At 37.7% G+C, this 18,997-nt stretch overlaps 2 protein-coding genes across 2 annotated transcripts; both read left to right on the top strand.

Annotated features, from left to right (window-relative positions):
* Positions 1 to 8,083: 8,083 nt before the first annotated feature.
* On the top strand, positions 8,084 to 9,140 carry LOC116023402. The gene is made up of 2 exons (XM_031264401.1): positions 8,084 to 8,129; positions 8,788 to 9,140. Exons 1-2 carry the CDS (start codon positions 8,084 to 8,086, stop codon positions 9,138 to 9,140), a joined length of 399 nt encoding a protein of 132 aa, XP_031120261.1.
* Positions 9,141 to 10,305: 1,165 nt separating this feature from the next.
* LOC116023401 lies at positions 10,306 to 10,650 on the top strand. Its single transcript, XM_031264399.1, has one exon. The coding sequence runs from the start codon at positions 10,306 to 10,308 to the stop codon at positions 10,648 to 10,650; it is 345 nt and encodes a 114-aa protein (XP_031120259.1).
* The last annotated feature ends 8,347 nt before the right edge of the window (positions 10,651 to 18,997 follow it).

Raw genomic sequence — 18,997 nt, 5'->3', positions numbered from 1 at the left:
AAAATGGAGGTTATTAGAAATAAATTAGGCTTTGAGTGTTTGTTTAATGTGGATTATATTGGTTTTAGTGGGGGTCTAGCCCTTTTATGGAAACATGGAATAGACTTAACTATTATTGGCTTTTATAGAAATAAAAAATAAACACAAATATTCTCTTTCTTATTTGGCGTTTTGCTGACTTCTATGGGAGTCCAGAAAGGACTAATAGACGATACTTGTGGAATCTTCTCAAAAAGCTCTCTTGTATAAATTCTCTCGGGTGACTTCAATGATTTGATCCAGGAAAAGAGAAGAGGAACACCTAATTGGATCCGGGAAAAGCTCGATAGTGTTTTTATAAATGATTTTTGGCTGGAAAAATTTGGCGAAGCTACGGCGTAGTTGTTTGAGGCACCCCTTAGTGATCACCTTCCTCTTGCTGTGTGGTCGACACCTACTGCTAAGGTACATAGAATTCGAAGTTTTAAATTTGAAAATTGCTGGTTGAGATAAACCTACTGTAAGAAAATTGTTAAACAAAGTTGGGACATGATTGTTGGACATTCTATTTGCATGCGAATTGATGTATGCAGGCAGGCAATTTGGCATTGGGGAAAGGACTTCAACGAGAATTTGCAACCCCGGCCCAGACTGAAGCCAGTAGGAGACAGATGGAAGTTTTGAGATCTAGAGTTGATGATCAAGGCTTTTATGAATTCTCAATTGCGCAAAGAAGTTTTCTAACATTACTTGAACAACAAAACATATTCTGGTCACAAAGAGCTAAAACATTCTGGTTAAGGTAGGCGACACAAATATGATATTTTACCACAACACGGTGAAACAGAGACAAATAAATAATACTATTCAGAAGCTCTAGAAGTCTAATGGCGATTGGATAAATCGACTTAACCTTAGTGCTTTGATGATAAAATTATTTTAATACTTTATTCAAGAGTATTGTTGGTGACTAGGTGCTTGCCCCCGGAAGTATTAGTACCAAATCAATGACATGCAAAACAAAAGCTTGTTGCATCAATTTTCCAGTGAAGAGGTTAAAATGACTCTCTTTGATATGCACATTGACAAAAGCTCTGGGATTGCTGGTCTTACTCCACGCTTCTTCCAAAGTTATTAAGACATCATCGGGGAAAGCCTCATCTTCCAAAAAGTCTTAATACCACACAAATTGTTCTAATACATAAGAAGACCATCCCAGAAACCATGGGAGACCTCAGGCTTATTGCCATGTGCACAATAGCATACAAAATCTTGGTTAAAGCCATGGCATATAAAATGAAATCCCTATTGGACTGTACTATCTCAGAAAACCAGAGCGTTTTTGTCTAGGAAGACTGATTACAGATAACATTATGGTAGCATTTGAAATGCAACATTTCTTGAAAAGGAAGACACATGGTAGGGATGGTTTTACTACGCTCAAACTCGATGAGTAAGGCGTATGATAAAATCAAATGGCCTCTGTTACGTGTTATTATGTTGAAGATGAACTTTGATGAACGGTGGATCAATCTGGTTTTCCATTGTGTAACTATTGTGGACTACTATGTGATGGCAAGGAATTGGGACCAATTATTTCGTAAATCTTCGCCAAGGTGTCCCTCTATCCCCTAATTATTTATAATCATTACAAATGGACTTAGTACTTTGATAAGAGATTTTGAACAATCTGGTAAGCTCCATGGCATTTCAGTAGCCATACACGCTCCTCTGCCACCCACTTGTTGTTTGCAGGTGGTGACAGTTTTTTCAAAGCTAATCCCACTAAGGCTTTCAACTTTGAAAAATCTCGTTGCTCAATATGCAAATACCTTTGGGCAGATTGTGAACTTTGATAAATCTTCTTTATGCTTTAGTAGGAATGTTTCATATGGGGTGAGGGAGAGAGTTAGGGAAATCTTGGGTGTGAGGAGGGAGGGCAGTGGTCTAGAGAACTATCTTGGGTTCCCTATAATAGCTGGCAGGAACATAAAGGAAATGCTTGGTTTCATTAAGAGGAAAATTATATGTCGCATTCGAGGGTGGAATCATAGGTTATTATCTAGAGTAGGGAGAGTGACTCTTTTGAAAACCATGGTTCAAACCTTACCTTCTTATGCGATGGGAGTGTTCCTCCTACCTAAAGATCTTCTAAAGGAAATTGAAATTGTTATGAACTCTTTGTGGTGGGATGGGGGGGGGGGGGCAGAACAAACAAGGGTACCCATTGGAAATCATGGGAGAAGTTGTGTTTACCAAAGAATTGGGGGAAGGGGGTTGGGTTTTGATTTTATGGGTTTTGGTTGCGGTTAAATCAAAGATGATTGGGGTTACCCCGGGTTGTGTCGGTCTCAAGGGAGGACAAATTGGAAGTATTGGCTAGTTCTTAGTTTATGGAATATATAGCATGTTCCTCATTCGCCATAGTCACGGACCAATCAAAGAATTAAAGAATGGATATTGTAGCAACAAGAATGTAAGGAATAAGGTTTGAAATCAATTAAAGAAAACTAGGAAACGAATTGCTAGTGAACATGATGCATCATAGTGTGTCTAAGGTCTAAGAGAATTGGATTGCAAGATTGTTTATTCCGAGAGGTTTTGCCAACACCTTTCACCAAGAGGTTTACTAGGCTCTCCCTAGATTTGGAGTACTTTCAGGCAACCAAAGAGGTTAGGGGCATTTTGACAAACACCTAGCCTACACCGCTTCTCTTCTCCTACTCACACTTTTTAGGTCTAGAAATAGGAAATCAATGTCAATTGGAGCTACAACAACCCTAGCAATATCTTGCCTAGGTTTGATGCCTTAGATCATTCAATGAGATGGCCACCCTCATAGAAATCATACAATTCACCAGCAATTGACAAGAATAATTCATCCAATCATGCAATTCAAACTCCAAATTAGAATTGAAGAACTACACTAGCATCATGTCTCACTTTACAATTCAATTCTTACAAAAGAATTTACCTACTCATGCTTTGGAATTGAAATCACAATTAACCTAATTGCACAAATTGAAGATAGCAATTGAATTCAAATTGAAAAGCAAATCAAAGTATAGATTATGACTTACCTGAGAGGATCTTCTACAGAAATCTTCAAAGATGATCTTCTACAAAAATATTCTCTCTACAATCTAGGAATGTGTTCTTCCAACTAAATGTCTAAGTCTAGGAATGAATAAAAAAATCTCTTGAAAATATCTAATCTAACTCAAATAGTTTCCTCCTATGCACTTAATTACATTTCGCGCTCAACTTCATTTCCACGAGCAAGTCCACGAGCATGGACGTTAAAGCTCAACTTCTCTTGTAAGTAATCGGACACCCTGTTCCAACTACCTCATTAGGAGAATGGCAATAAATAGAGGTTTAGTAGTCTCCTCTATCTATAGGATTTCCATTATTGAATTAATAATGTGCCTGTACCCCAAAACTGTCCCCAACCCTCTATTAACAAGAGGAGAGAGACATAGTTATCTCTAAAGGGTGGTCATCTGTGTGTGCTACTTTTTGTTTAAGGCCCTTGCTTTCTTTCATGGCTTCTTAACGATCTAGGCCTGTATTCGGAGTTTCCCTGTGGACTTCTTACTTAAAGCTCTCCTTCTTCTTTCTACGTCGTGGAGTTGTGGCGTGGAAGTTTCTGGAAATAAACCACGCCACAATCTACGACGTGGACTTGGACGTGGACCCTTCCATTGTGCTTCCTCTTTGGTTATTTCCTTGCCAAGTTCATATGTTTTCTCCTTGAGTCCTAAAAACCTACAAAACCATCTAAAGTGTACCAAGGCTAGAGCTTTGTAAATAGTAGCACATTAGAGCACAAAACACCATAGATTAACCACAAAAGGATACCAAATAACACAACTCCACCCCTTTATTAGACCCCTAATCTAGGTATCTTTGGCACCTATCAGGTTTTAGGAGACTTCGAGAATTCAACCTGGCAATAGTAAGTAAGAAAGAGTGGAGGCTTATGTTACGAAATATTACTACGAAAATAATATTTTTGGGAAAATAACAAGCACAAGAACTAAAGAGTTTTCTGGTAGGTGGTTAATACGAGTAGAGCGAACCACTCTTACCTTAAAACCTTATTTGCTACATCCCAAAAATGTTAGGAGCGTTGTTGCCTAGGTTTCCTAGGATAAAACATACTACGGTTCTATGTTTGAGCACACAAACAAACCAACCCAGCGAACAAGAGCAAGGGATGAACACGATTGGCTAGAAAGGAGTAGAAGTAGAGTTTCGTGAGAGAAAATAGAATTTTTGTGTGTGTGTAACATCTACTGCTCTACAATCAACTTATATAGGAGTTGAAGGATAAAATAGCGTTTAATCATGACATTAATCTGATAATAAAATCAGTGTTATGACCCTTGTAACAATAGGCCAATACCTGAGAATTAATTCTGTAATTCAAAATTGGAATTAATTCAAAATTAATTTCGTAACTGATGAATTAAAACTCAGAACGGTCACTACTCGAATCGTCCATGAGACGAGACGAGACAATGAGGGATTAACCATTCTGTCAAACCCAAGTCGTCCTAATGGCGAGCTGAGAAAACGAGCTGAATCGTCCATGAGACGAGACAAGACAACGAGCTGAGGGGTTAACCATTCTGCCAAACCTGAGCCGTCCTAATGGCGAGCTGAGAGAATGAATCGTCAACCCAGAGTCGAAAAATGTGGCATAGTTAAGCTCGCAAGGCTAGCCAATTTTCGAACGACATTCGTGCCCGCAGGTGTCGGCACACACGAGCCAAGCCTTTTCAAGCTAATTTTGGGATTTGATTTGAACCCCCCTACGCGTGAGAGAGAGTTTCTATGCTATACAATTCAAGAAGCCTTAGAAAGGCTATTGTATAATAGTGGTGCAAACCCACTTCCTAAACCAATGTGGGGCAAAAGATACTTTAAAGCTTTTTCCCTCCATTTTTCCAACTCAAATGGGTCTACTTAGAGAACCGATTTCTCATTCACCCATTATCTGTTTTGAGCGTACAATATATCAATCTCTTCGTCAAACTACGAAGAACGCGAATCCACTTTGAACTAGGGATGTAAACAAATCAAATAATTCGAATTCGATTCGTGATTCGAATTCGAATATTATTCGAATATTCGAATATATATATATATATATATATATATATATATATATATATATATATATATATATATATATATATATATATATATATATATATATATATATATATGTATAGAGAGAGAGAGAGAGAGAGAGAGAGAGTCCCCATCAGATGCGGCCAGTCTCCCCCGTGCGGCTGTGTGGCCTTATTTGCACTATTAGATCCCATGATCTAAGGCTTTATATTAATCCAAACAATACAGGCGCCGATCTTTAGCTACGCGAACGGGAAGGATAATGTTGACAAATTCACTACAATTTCAAAACCAGATCAGATCAGACGACGACGGAGACTTGAAGACGACGTGCACTGAGCAACAAACACCAGACGAGCGTAGAAGGGACTCCATCACCAGCAACGAGCGCTCCGTTCTGAACAAAACGCATAGGTCGACTCCAACAGAGAAACGAGAATGGAGTAATTCGCAATACTCTGTGCATTATCAACATTAATCTGGTTCATAGTTGAGATAATATTGCTGCAATTCGTAATAGTATTGTATTTGGTGTGTGGTGGTTAAGTGGTGTGTTTTAATCTGAGAACTGGTGCATTTTATAAAGTATAATGGTGTGTTTTAATTTTGTTGGTGCATTTGAATTGAGTGGTGTATTTCGGTATGGTGGGAAATGGTGTGTTTTAATTTGTCAAGTGGTGCATTTTATAACGTAGAATGGTGTGTTTTAATTTTGTTGGTGCATTTGAATTGAGTGGTGTGTTTCGGTATGGTGGGGAATGGTGTGTTTTAATTTGTCCAGTGGTGCATTTTATAACGTATAATGGTGTGTTTTAATTTTGTTGGTGCATTTGAATTGAGTGGTGTGTTTCGGTATGGTGGGGAATGGGGTGTTTTAATTTGTCCAGTGGTGCATTTTATAACGTATAATGGTGTGTTTTAATTTTGTTGGTGCATTTGAATTGAGTGGTGTATTTCGGTATGGTGGGGAATGGTGTTTTAATTTGTCTAGTGGTGCATTTTATAACGTAGAATGGTGTGTTTTAATACACATGGTGGTGAATTTTACGAGAGTAGTTGCATTTGGTGTGTGGTGGTTAAGTGGTGTGTTTTAATCTAAGAACTGGTGCATTTTATAACGTAGAATGGTGTGTTTTAATACACATGGTGGTGAATTTTACGAGAGTAGTTGCATTTGGTGTGTGGTGGTTAAGTGGTGTGTTTTAATCTAAGAACTGGTGCATTTTATAACGTAGAATGGTGTGTTTTAATACACATGGTGGTGAATTTTACGAGAGTAGTTGCATTTGGTGTGTGGTGGTTAAGTGGTGTGTTTTAATCTAAGAACTGGTGCATTTTAGTATGTTGAATGGTGTGTTTTAATAATACATTTGTTGGTGTATTATGCATTCTAAAATTATCTTCCCACTTACAATTACCATAAAGCCCCCACTTAAGTTACGCGAATTAAACTTCCTAAATCCTAATATATAACCTCCACCGTCAGATCACCTCCATCCAGCGGCATATCTTGGGCCACACGACCGCACGTAATGCACAGGCCGCATTTGATTAATTTTCTATATATATATATATATATATATATATAATAAAGTTAGCAACCCTAAATCTATTATTTACATTTGCAGCCGCCTTCTCCTCTCAATTCCTTATTCCCTTAGTAGTCGGCTCTCCCTGCATTTCCTTTAGTTCTTCGATCTACCTAGCTTCTTTTTCCCAAAATTCCTTTCGTTCTTCGATCTACCTAGTTTCTTCTTCTTCTTCTTCTTCGTTGTTAGTTTAAGACTGTACCTCTGCGACGGACGGAGTGACAACAGACTACGAAACAGAGTATGCGGCAGACGGAGTGACGGTGGACTACAAAACAGGTAGCCAAGTACCTCGGCGGTGGACGATTGTACCTCGTTGTATCAGAACATCCTTCTTCCTGAACTTCCTTATTCCTGACGATGACGGCGGCGGATCTACGGCGGTGACAACGATAGTGAGGCATATCTACGGTGACGACTACGGTAGTGACTAGAACTCCAGAGTCCAGACGCCTTACTGCCTCACAATTTGATTTATAATATATTGAATTTGTGGATTTTAATATAATGAATTTTGGTGGTCTATTTCGTTAGTGTGTGTTTCTTTGGAGTTTGAAGACATAGTGTTTTGGCTTTTTGGACTATTACTCTATGATCATCAGGAAGGACCATAGTGATGACGAAGATGAGGAGCTATAAGGAACTAAGGACCCATAATGGAGGAAGAAGATAGTTGGATAATAGTTGAAGTGCAGTTGTTTTTGTTATTTTATTTAATTTATGGATTTGATTATTATGTTAATAGAAAATTTTATGTTATTGAATTTAAATTTTTATTATATTTTATTTGAATTTATTAGAGAAATTAAAAAAAAATTAAATTAGGCATCTCGAATTCGAATATTCGAGTCGAATCGAATATATTCGAATAATATCGTCGAATCGAATATGAATAAAATTTTTTATTCGAATATTAATCGAATACGAATACGAATAAGCTTAAGTATAGTCGAATTCAAATCGAATAGTAAGATATTTGACTCGATTCAATTCGTTTACACCCCTACTTTAAACCGACCCAAATTGGAAGTGGACCCATAAATAATTTTAGGACAAAATAGTCACTTAAAATGCCATTTTATGCTATTATCCAACAGCCATTATACAAAATTCAAAGTCCCTAGTTGCTAAAATCTACAAAGCTAGATGTTTTTCCCATTCATCTTTCCTAGAAGCTCATAAAGACTCTAATCCTTCCTTCATTTGGAGCAGTTTATTTGAGATACAAGAAATCATAAGGAAGCATAGCAGATGGAGAGTAAGAGATGGAAATCACATTCATATTTGGGGCGATAATTGGTTACGTGATAAAATCAATTCCAAAGTGGTCTCATTCCCTTATCATTTTTTTAGCAAGTGCAACAGTTTCAACACTCATGGAGCCCAATGGCTGTAGCTGGGATGAAGACGAAGCTATCAAGAGTATTTTCTTGGCAAGAGATGCAAAACTTATTTCATAAATCCCTCTAGCTAGACAGCAAACACAAGATAAGTTGATTTGGGATCTAGAAGAGAATGACAGACTAACAGTGAAGAATTGCTACAAAGTTTTAAGAGGGGAGTTACTAGAGGAAAATATCTAGTGCTGGACAATATTTTGGCAGTTCAAAATTCCCCCAAAAGTAGGGTTTTTCTTCTAGCAAGCAAGTATCAACTGTTTTCCAACTAAGGATCTACTAAGAAAGAGGAAAGTGAACGGTGATAGTAGATGCTCTTTGTGTGATACTAAAGATGAATCTATTTATCATATTTTTGTTGAGTGTTATTATGCTAAGGAATGCTGGAGAGTACTAGGCATGAATTTGCAGAATATTAATGCCTCCACATTCCAAGACGGGATAAATTTTCACTTTGCTAATATGAGTGAAGACAACCTATGCCTATTTATAATGGTTTGCTAGGGAATATGGTCACAAAGGAATGAGAAAATCTAGCAAATATCAATATTCCCAACCGGCCTATGCTACAGTAAATAAAGCCAGAAATTTCCTCATTAATCGGAGAGCAGCAACTGAGACAAAACAAGCAAAAATGAAAATCTAGAGAATGATAATGCTCACTATAAAAAAATTTCAACTAGGTTTCTTGAAGCTTAATGTTGATGCAGCCATTGAAAAGAACAACCTTCGCATGGGTTTCGGTAGTACTCTTAGAGATGAGGAAGACAAATTCATTGCAGCAAGAGGTGCCCAATGGCATGGTGCCTTCTCTTCAAGGGAAGCCGAGGCAGTGGTGATAAGAGAAGCGTTGAGTTGGATAAAGAACATTAATTTTGCAAAGGTCCATATTGAGACAAATTCCCTCCAAGTTGTCCAATGGCTCAATTCTATGAGGGGATTCTCTTCCTTTCATTTAGTTCATAATGATATTAAAAAGCTTATGAGTGAGTTATCTCATGCGTCTTTAAGTTTTTGTAAGCGATTAGCAAATTAGGCAGCCCATACGTTAGCTAGGCAGTTTGTTTTTGTTACTGGTTGTTTGGAGTGTGGTTTATAAATCATCCTCATATCCTTTGTAATGTGCTTCTTGTTAAAAAAGGATATGAAGGGATAACTACAAAATGGAGGTTTTAGTTTAATGAAGGGAGTGCGACACCACAACAGGAGACGACAAAAGAGGGAACAAGTCAGAGGAGAGTCGTAGAAGATCAGGAGCATTTAATGGAGGAAGATAGGTTTTTAAGTAACGGTTAACAAGCCAATTCTATTACTCCACAGGTTTCGAACCATCAGACAATCATTATTGCCTGTGTGGACCATAAATAAAAAGTACATTTTTAATATACTAAAAGTACATTCTTTTTGTACATAAACTACATTATTTTAGAATACATTATTTAAGTACTGAAAGTACATTATTTTATATATACTATCAAATAATGTACCTTCAATACAAAAATAATATACTTTTCGTATAATAAAAATGTACCTTATATTCATGGTCCACAGCGCTATGTAGACCATGGTCCACACAATAATTTGCCACGATCAGAACATATGGGTCTCTCTCAATCAAAATACCCATCAAGACGCCATAGGGCCCAAGTATAATAGTATTAATGCACAAGATCACGACTAGAAAAGGAAGAAAAAAGGTGAAGCTTGACTTTTTGAAGCCCAAGAAGAGTATATGAGACTTGATGAAGAAATTTTTTCTAACCCAAAAAAACATGCTAGAGGCAAGTCCTACTTCGCAAGCATACCTATCCTAGTGAGTTTTATATCTTGGAACTGTCGAGGGCTTGGAAACCCTCTAACAGTTCAAGTATTAGTGGACATGGTCAATGCTAAGAGGCTGCTTTTATTATTTTTGATGAAAACTCGAGTCCATTGCCACAAGGTGGAATTAAGTAAAAATAAATTGGGCTTTGGTGGCCTATTTACAATGGATTGTATTGGCTCTCCTTTGGAAAAATGGGCCGAACATAACAATTGTCAGCTACTTAGCAAACCACATTAATGCTATTATATGTCTGGAAAACTCATCTCACCTCTAGCAATACACTGGCTTTTACAGTTGCCTAGAATGTAATAGTAGAAGAATCTCTTGAGAATTGCTCAAACATTTTTCTACCCATAATTCCCTCCCATGGATTACTATGCGGGATTCCAATGATCTCCAACACCCTAGTGAGAATATTGGCATAACACCTCATCCTCAATGGCTGTTGCGTGAGTTTACAAAGACGGTTCAAGTGAGCGGGCTGAGGAATTTTGATTTTGAAGGCTTTCAATTCACTTGGGAAAAGGGAAGATGGACCCCCAATAAGGTGCGGGGAAAGCTGGATAGGATCCTAGTAAACAATTTGCGACTTCAGCACTTCAGCGAGGCAAGAGTGACTTCGTTTGAAGCCCCTAGTAGAAATTATCTACCTCTTGCTCTCTGGCCATTGCTAACAGTCCGAGCAGACACAAAGAGATGCTTCAAATTTGAAAATAATTGAATCAACGATGCCTGATGCCTGTGTTTTTATACTCATTTTACTTGCACTTTATCCCATATTTAATCTATTTTCAAGCCCCAAAATATAGATATCATTGTAAAAGAGCTCTTATTTTCTTTGTTTGTGCATTTAGGTATAATATCTCTCACTTGAAGCAAAAGAAAAAAAAAGGAGTATTTTCAAGCATTTTGGATGCATTTGGAATCAAGGAGAGCCAATATGAAGCTAAGGAGATGGATGCAAAACCTCTTGGAGAGCCATAGATTGGTGTTTTCAAAGGTCTTGGTTATTTGGAAAAACCAAGGCAAAAGAAGAGCAAAAGATCAAAGCATTGCGCAATTTTTGCTCATCTTGACCAGTGTTCGCTATTTGGACTACATCTCAGCTTATGAATGTTCAAATCAAGTGATTCTTGCACCATTGGAAAGAAAACTCGAAGGGCTACAACTTTCATGCAGATTATCAAGCCAAATTCTAAAGTTTTGAAGGTCAAAATGCACGGGCAATTGCACAGGCGTGCCTCCATGCCAATCGAGGCAGTAAACAACATTTTCTAGGTTGATTTTGGCACGGGCAATGTCAAGTCTGTGCCTATGGCCATGCCACCTTGCTTTGTTTGTATTTAAGTGTAGTTTTACTTCTTTTTTACTTGGTCCCGACCCCTATACGAACTCTATCCGCTATCCTTCATTTCCTTTCATAATTTTAGGTTAGATTAAGCTTAGATTTATGTTCTTTATCATATTGAAAGCTTGTAACCTTAGATTTCAAGGATTTCATATCCATTTTCAATCGATAAGTTCTACTTTTTTATCTCATCATTTGCAATGTTTATGCTTATTACTTGTGCTTTTTCTATGTTTATGTTTATTATGTGTGAGTAGTTAGTTATGGGCTTAGATTAGGGTTGTATTGCCTATCTTGATGCTATTTTTGTGATTATTGCATATAAGGGGTAAAATCCAATCTAGGGTTCCCCTTGTTGTGAGAGATCTTTTATTCTTGTGTTGAGATGTGGTACTAACATTGCCAACACATTTCTTTTCTTAATTTCGAATTTGACAACCGATTGACAAGGGGCCAATATTCGTCTTGACTTGTCTCACAACTATTGATATTCTTCTAGACCAATCTCACTACCTTTAGGTTTCACTATGAAAGTGGGGAATTCTAAGGGTCTAGATTTCTTGAGCTTTGTTGAGAGCGTTGGTAGCGTCACGAAAGTGGAACAACCCTCGTTCTTCAATTCGGCCTAACTTTGGATCACGAAAATGCCGTGCGTGTTAGTCCACCGAATTGGTTTTGGCAATCTTGGAACCCAATGTTGAGTTTGACCCCCCCCCCTTCCCAATCCCATAGGCTATTGTAACATCTAGAAGGTGATATTCCCTAATTTGAGCCGTATCTTTTCTTATTGTGTTTAGTTCATATTTCAAATGTTTAAATTAGTGTTGATATGTTTATCCATGTTTATGAGTGTGCTTGGATTCTTGCGGGTTCAAGGCTTTAATGTCTAGAAATTTAATAGTTACACAAGCATGTGCCATAGAGCCAATCCCACGTGGAAAGAAAATTCTTAACCCATAATACTTTAATCACTATTTTTTACAGCGATTAAAACCCAATGTAGAGAGATTATCACTCAGAGTTTGTCTCTTTCTATTAGGATGGAGTTGTGCACTAGGTTTGATATATGCAACAAAGTGCTATGGAAGTGGGGAAAAGATATTAATAGAAATCTGCAACTCAAAATTGAATATTGGAGAAGGAAAATGGAATGGCTAAGAAGTAGACCACATGTGCATGGCATGGCGGAAATCTCTATAGCCTAGAAAAATTGCATCAAATTAATTGAATAGCATAGTATCTTCGGGAAACAAAAGGCTAAAACTTTTTGGCTTAAAGGCTAAAACTTTTTGGCTTAGAGAAGGTGATAACAACTCCAAAATGTTTCATAACTCAGTCAAACAACGACGAAGAGATAATGCTATTACAAGATTGCGCAATGATAAGGGGATTGGATTAATCAAGGATCAAATTTTAACAATCATATTAAAGATTATTTTTTGGGATTGTTCATGACTGTAGTAGGTGACCAAATGCCAGTGCTTCAATGTATTAATCCAGTAATTTCAGACGTCCAGAATATGGTCATTCTGAGTGAATTTTCCAAGTAGAAAGTGAGGATAGTTGCTTTTGAGATGCATCTAGACAAAAGCCCGGGTTATGATGGTCTCAACCTAGGCTTCTTTTAGACATATTGGATATATTAGAGGAAAGTATGGTAAGTCTTTGTAATGATTTATTGAGAAATGGTAGCCTACCGATGGGGTTGAATACCACCCATATTATTTTAATCTTAAAAAAACGCTGACCCTGAATCTATGGGGGATCTCAAGCCTATAGCTTTGTGTATAGTAGCAGATAAAATTCTAACTAAGGTGATGACTAACAGACTAAAACCAACACTAGATGGTTTAATCTCTGAAAATCAGAGTGCATTTGTTTCGGGTAGATTAATAACAAACAATACTATGGTGACGTTTGAAAATGCAATATCTCTTGAGGAGGAAAACTCAGGGACAGAATGGTTTTGCTACGCTTAAGCTCGATATGAGCAAAACATAGTACAAGGTGGAATGATCCTTACTTAGTGCAATCATGCAGAAAATGGGATTTGATAAGAGGTGGGTAAACTTAGCGATCCAATGTGTTTCTACTGTCAGCTATTTGACAACATGCTTTTAGTGTGGGTGTTTTGAGTGTCAAAGAATGTAGGGCAAACCCCGAGTTTTGTCGGTCTCTAAGGAAGGCAAATTGGAAGCATCGATAGGTTCTCAATCAAAGGAATAAAAGTGCACAACTGTCACACGCCAAGTCACAAAGAATGAATGTAATTGAACCATGTTGTAGTAAACAAGTTGCAAAGAATATTGATTGAAATCAAGTAAAAGGAAGCTAGGAATGAGTTGCTAGTCAGATGTGATGCATCATGGTGCTTACTTAGGTTCTAGGTAGATTGCATTACATTGGTTGGTACTCTTGAGAGGCTTTGCCATTGCCTTTCTCCTTTGGTAGTCCACCGCTTCCACTTGCTCACAAGCGGAAGTAGAAGTGCAAACCATAGTATCATGAGGACCTCCACAAATGTTACAATATAGAGCAAGTGTTATACAAGGCTTGTATTTTGCCTCCAACTTCTCCTCCATCGATTGCAACCTTTTTATCTCATGATTCATTACCTCAACCTTGGCATCACTAGCAATGCTGTCATTGACCTCATACATTCCAGCCCGAATATTCCTCTTGTTATACCAAAAAGAAGTGTTTGACGATATCATTTCAATCAATTCCTCTGTGTCGGATGGTGATGAGGACACGAAAGCTCCACGAGATGAGGAGTCCAAAAACATCTTCCCCTCATCCATGAGGCCTCGTAAAAGGAACTTATAACGTCCAAATGGTGTAGCAAGTCCGGCGGGCATTGCCTCTTAAGGGATTTGAACCTTCTCCACGCTTCACCCAAGCTTTCAAGTGGACTTTGCTTAAATTCCAACACTTGCTTGCGCACTTTCATCTTCTTGGTCAATGGAAATAATTCATTCAAAAATTCTTTGTAGAGTTGAGGCCATGACCAGAAGTGATGATCATCTTGGCTATCAAGCAATCTAGATGTTTCCCCTATCATAGATAAAGGAAATAACTTCAAACGAACCACCTCATCCGATACGCCCTCTTAGCGAAACATCCCACATTCCCTTATGAAGCGAGTGATATGAATATGTGGATCTTCGGATGGAAACCAGCTAAACGGACTATTTTGCACCAAGTTCAACACCGATGGATGGATATGGAAGTTGAGGTTCTCAAAGGGCGGGACGTAGATCGAGTTGTGCATGTTAAAATCGAGAGTCATATACTCCGCGATTGTCCGACTTCTTTGCTCATTAGGAGCATCAAAAAATTACTCAACCCGGATTGGGTCCGGATGCCCTCCAATGTCAATGTTTAGCTCCTCCTCATGTGTTGGCTCAAGTGGGATTTGAGTTCCCCATTGAGCTCCTACGGAGGGTTGACAATGACTCTAAAATTCATATTTGGAAGGACAATTAGCTCCTCGATAAATCTAATCCTAAGGTGACTTCTTTCCTTTAGTCTTTAATGGAAAATGCTTGGGTTGAAGATCTTATGATGTCAAATGAGAGGAGCTGGGACGAGGGCACCATCACGCTAATGTTTTCTCCAAGAGATGCAGATCTTATTCTTCTAATTCCTCTAGCAAGACAACAAATTCAAGATAACCTGATTTGGGTAATAGATGAAGATGGGATCGGAGCTTTAGGGTGAAAAGATGTTATAAGTTCAAAAGGGGTGAACTTCAAGAAGAGGATCTGTAGAATTGGGCAATAGTCAGGCAGCTTAAGATCCCCCAAAGATGAAAATCTTTTTTTGACAAGTTTATACGAATTGCCTCCCACGAAAGACTTTCTCCTTTCAAGGAAAGTTGAATGTGATCAATGAATGGTATCCAATGGAATCTTCTTTGTTGAATGTATGTACACTAAGGCATGTTGGAGGCAAATATGTATGTAGTTAATGGAGTCAAATGAATCTCTTTCTCTAAGTGGGCTAATCAAGTTGCTACCACTTTAGCCAAAGAGTAATACTGTCTATTGGTGATAATGTGTTGGGAGATATGGAAATAAAGAATTGAGAAAATTTGGAACAACTCCACGATCCAACCAGTGAGTATAGCTACAAGGAGAGCCGAAGGTTTCTTGAATGATTTGAGGGAAGCATCGAATGTTCTAAACCTATCACAACTAACAATCACTCAAGCACAAGCTACATGGACGAAACCTGGCCTACTAAAGTTAAATGTCGATGCAGCAATAGACAAACCCGTGCTACAATGGAGGGATAAAAATGAAAGCTTCACCGCGACTAGAGGAGTCCAATGGAGGGGCGTAGTCTCCTCTAGAGAAGCGGAGGCAGTAGCCATTCGAGAAGCTTTGAGTTAGTTAAAGGCAAAAAACATGGACAATATTCAAGTTGAATCAGATTCTCTGCAAGTGGTCAAAGTCTCAATTAGAGCAGGGGACCCTCTTCTTTCTATTTGATTATTAAGGATATTAAAAACCTATTAAGTGATTTCTCTAATGTGTTTTTATTCATTGCTAAACGATCAGCGAACGGGTAGCCCATAAAATAATTAGGCAGTCTGTTTCTATGCTTGGTTGTTTAGAGTGGTTCCATAACCCTCTCAGACCTTCCATAGTAGTGGATCTCAGTCCGTTTCTATGCTTGGTTGTTCAGAGTGGTTCCATAACCCTCTCAGACCTTCCATAGTAGTGGATCTTGGATAAAATTTTAAGACAAATTGTATGAAGTGGGGGAGAGAGGTTATGGGGAGAGAAGAACTTAGCTCCTCGTGCAAGGGGTTGGCTGGATTTTTGCAGAATGGGTCCCACAGTAGATGACCGCCAGTCGCGTAGCCACGCGGTGGTTGTCACAACTGCACCCATCTAGTGCGTGCAGTGCATGCGCCAGCTGGACGCATTACTGGCCTTGATTTCTTTATATTTTTTTTATTTTTGAAATAAGCTTTGTTTTATGCAGAATATTTTTTATAACTTTTTTCTCTTCCGTCCCATCTTCTCTTTCCTAATCACACTCCTAAAAAAAAACCTCCCCTATTGAGGAATGCCTTATTATTATTTGTAATCTGTTACTACGTATCTTCTAAGGCCATCCACAATAGTTAAACTTTGGTGTAGTTTTTTAGGAGTGTGATTAGGAAAGAGAAAATGAGGTGGAGGAAAAAAAGAAAAGTAAAAAATAAAACAAAGAATAAAATTGGAAAAAAAAAATAAAAACAGTAAAGTATTTACGCGCCCAGGGGCGCGTCTGGGCACGCAAATTGCACAGAACGCGCCTATGGAGCGAAAAAGCAATCAAAAGGTGGGACCCACATTTCTACAAAATCCCCATGCTTGCAGGGAGACCTCCAATTTTCTCTCTCTCCCTTCTCACTCCTCCAACTCATCTCACTTTTCTTAAGTTTTGTGCCAACCTCCACTATTGGGGAGGGCCTAACAAGTGTTAATGAAATGTCTTTTCTTAAAAAGAAAACAAAAAAAAAACTTTTTGTTATGGAGATTGGGTGAAAGAGCAAGGATATTTGAGTGGAAAATGGAAGAATCACGTGATTTGCTATCATTGAAGTTGGTAAGTGACAACTGTTCATCTAAATATTCTGTACAATTTGGGGCAACTATAAACATCAATTCCTGAACTCAGCACGTGCTTCAATTCTACTGGATTGTCAGAGAGATAGAGATACAGAGACGAGATTGGAAAAAAGAGCAGAGAGAGAGAACAATGAGACATTTGACAACCATTATTCTTTACTAGTCGTAGGCTCGTAGCGCAACGGTGCAAGTCAAACTCTGCATAATACCAAATTTGCGATTACGGATGTGTTTATAAAATGACATGCAAAATATTTGTTTGAAAAATGAATTCATTTTAGTATTTTTTTTTTGAGTACTATTGACTTTGTTACAATGTAGTATCTGTTTATAGCTACTTTCTCAATCAAATGAAGCACAAAAAGTCAATATTGCCTCCACTTAATGTAAACCCACCCCCTCCAATGTGGGATGCCACCGAGTGCCACTAGACCACAAGGTCTTTGACTTCATTTTAGTATTTAGTTATATTCTAAAAAACTATTTTGGTGTGTTTAATTTATTTTTTGAAAAAATGAATAAAATTTTATAATTACATATTAATTGTTTTGTTTATAATATAACAACATTTATAATAATAATATAACATAAATAGTGGTGGCGATGGTAGTAGTAGTGGTTATAACATATACATATATATATGTTAAGAACGAGTGCCTAGGAGAGAAATAAGAACGATTCACAGTCATTAACGTGTCCAAATCAACAAATCAGATGTAATTAAAAAAAAAAAAAGAAACGACGCGTGACATTTTCGTAAATAACTCAAACTTTGGTGCAAGTAAATGTGTTATAAGTGCAAGTAGTTGGTGCACATTTGCAAGTAAAATGTGCAAGTAAAATCACTTTCAAGTGCACATATTTTCACTTATAAGTGCAAGTAGTTTGCGTTGTTAACATTGATGCACCTAGGTGCAACTAATTTACAATTAGGTGCAACTAGTTATAACGTTAGGTACACTTAGATTTTGTTAGTGTACATATTATACACCTTCAACTACCTTTTTATTGGCTTAATTATTAGTCAAAAACATATGTTATGACATTAGGTAGTTTGGTCCGTTATCTTGGTTGAAGACAGTTTTTCTCACATACTCTGGAGCAGCGCCAGCGAGTAGTCCAGTGGACGGGTTTTATTCAAATCAGAATTCAGTCATCATGATCATCATTTTACTCAGATCTAATCTTATGGCTGATCCTTATTTGGAGTGGTTTTCAGCTGCAAACATTAAGGGGATGTTGGTTAATGGCTTGGCTATAAATATAGCTCTATTACATGGGATTCATTACGCCAATTACTATTCTATATTCCACTTCCATTACTCTTTCGAGTCAGATTTTATAAGAGGATTTTATACTGATTTTCTACAGTTCTTCACGTGTTCTTATTCTGGTTGCTTGAAGATTCAGCCGTGTTGGTGAATCGTGATGTACTGCACAGTGTCAGCTCCAAACTGAGGAAGGCTTAGCTAGGAGTATTTTTTGTAACCATTAGTGTAGGATGGTTGTTGTTAGACTCCTTGTAACCCTTGTGATCATCTAGTGGATTGGGCTGACATGAAGTGCCTCGCAGATGTAGGAGTGGAGCTCCGAACTGCGTGATCAATTCTGGTGTCTAGTTCCATTTTTATCGCTTTATTTTCTTGTTGTTTATTTATCTGTTTTTATAGTTTATTTCTTTCAGATAAATATTTCCTTTAAAACAAAGTTGGAACCTTTAGCTAAATTGTACATTCAAGACTCACAATACAATTTCAGATTTGATGCTCAATGTACATTTTACTTGCACATGTAATACATTTTATATGCACTTGTGCACCTATTTTCACTTACAAGTGCAAGTAATTTATCTTGTTAAAATTCATGCACGTAGTTATAACCTTAGATGCAACTACATCTAGACACGTGACGTGCTGTGAAGCATTCTCATGGCCTGTTTGGTTGAGTGTAGTTTGGGATGAATTGCAATTCAGTGAATTACCAAACTACACTGTTTGGTTGGAAAGGATTGCAATTCTGCAGAATTGCAATTCCCTCAAAATGATGAATTGCAATTCATGGGATACCCCCCATGAATTGCAATTCGGTAGAGAGGA

Source organism: Ipomoea triloba, chromosome 6, assembly GCF_003576645.1.
Source record: "Ipomoea triloba cultivar NCNSP0323 chromosome 6, ASM357664v1".
NCBI lineage: Eukaryota > Viridiplantae > Streptophyta > Magnoliopsida > Solanales > Convolvulaceae > Ipomoea > Ipomoea triloba.
The sequence above is the reverse complement of the archived record's forward strand: the minus strand, read 5'-3'. Positions and strand labels throughout refer to the sequence as shown.

Coding starts and splice junctions, on each gene's coding strand:
- LOC116023402 (XM_031264401.1), top strand. CDS start 8,084: ATGGAGCCCAATGGCTGTAGCTGGGATGAAGACGAAGCTATCAAGA. Junction 8,130..8,787: donor TGAAGACGAAGCTATCAAGA/GTATTTTCTTGG, acceptor AATTTCAACTAG/GTTTCTTGAAGCTTAATGTT.
- LOC116023401 (XM_031264399.1), top strand. CDS start 10,306: ATGCGGGATTCCAATGATCTCCAACACCCTAGTGAGAATATTGGCATA.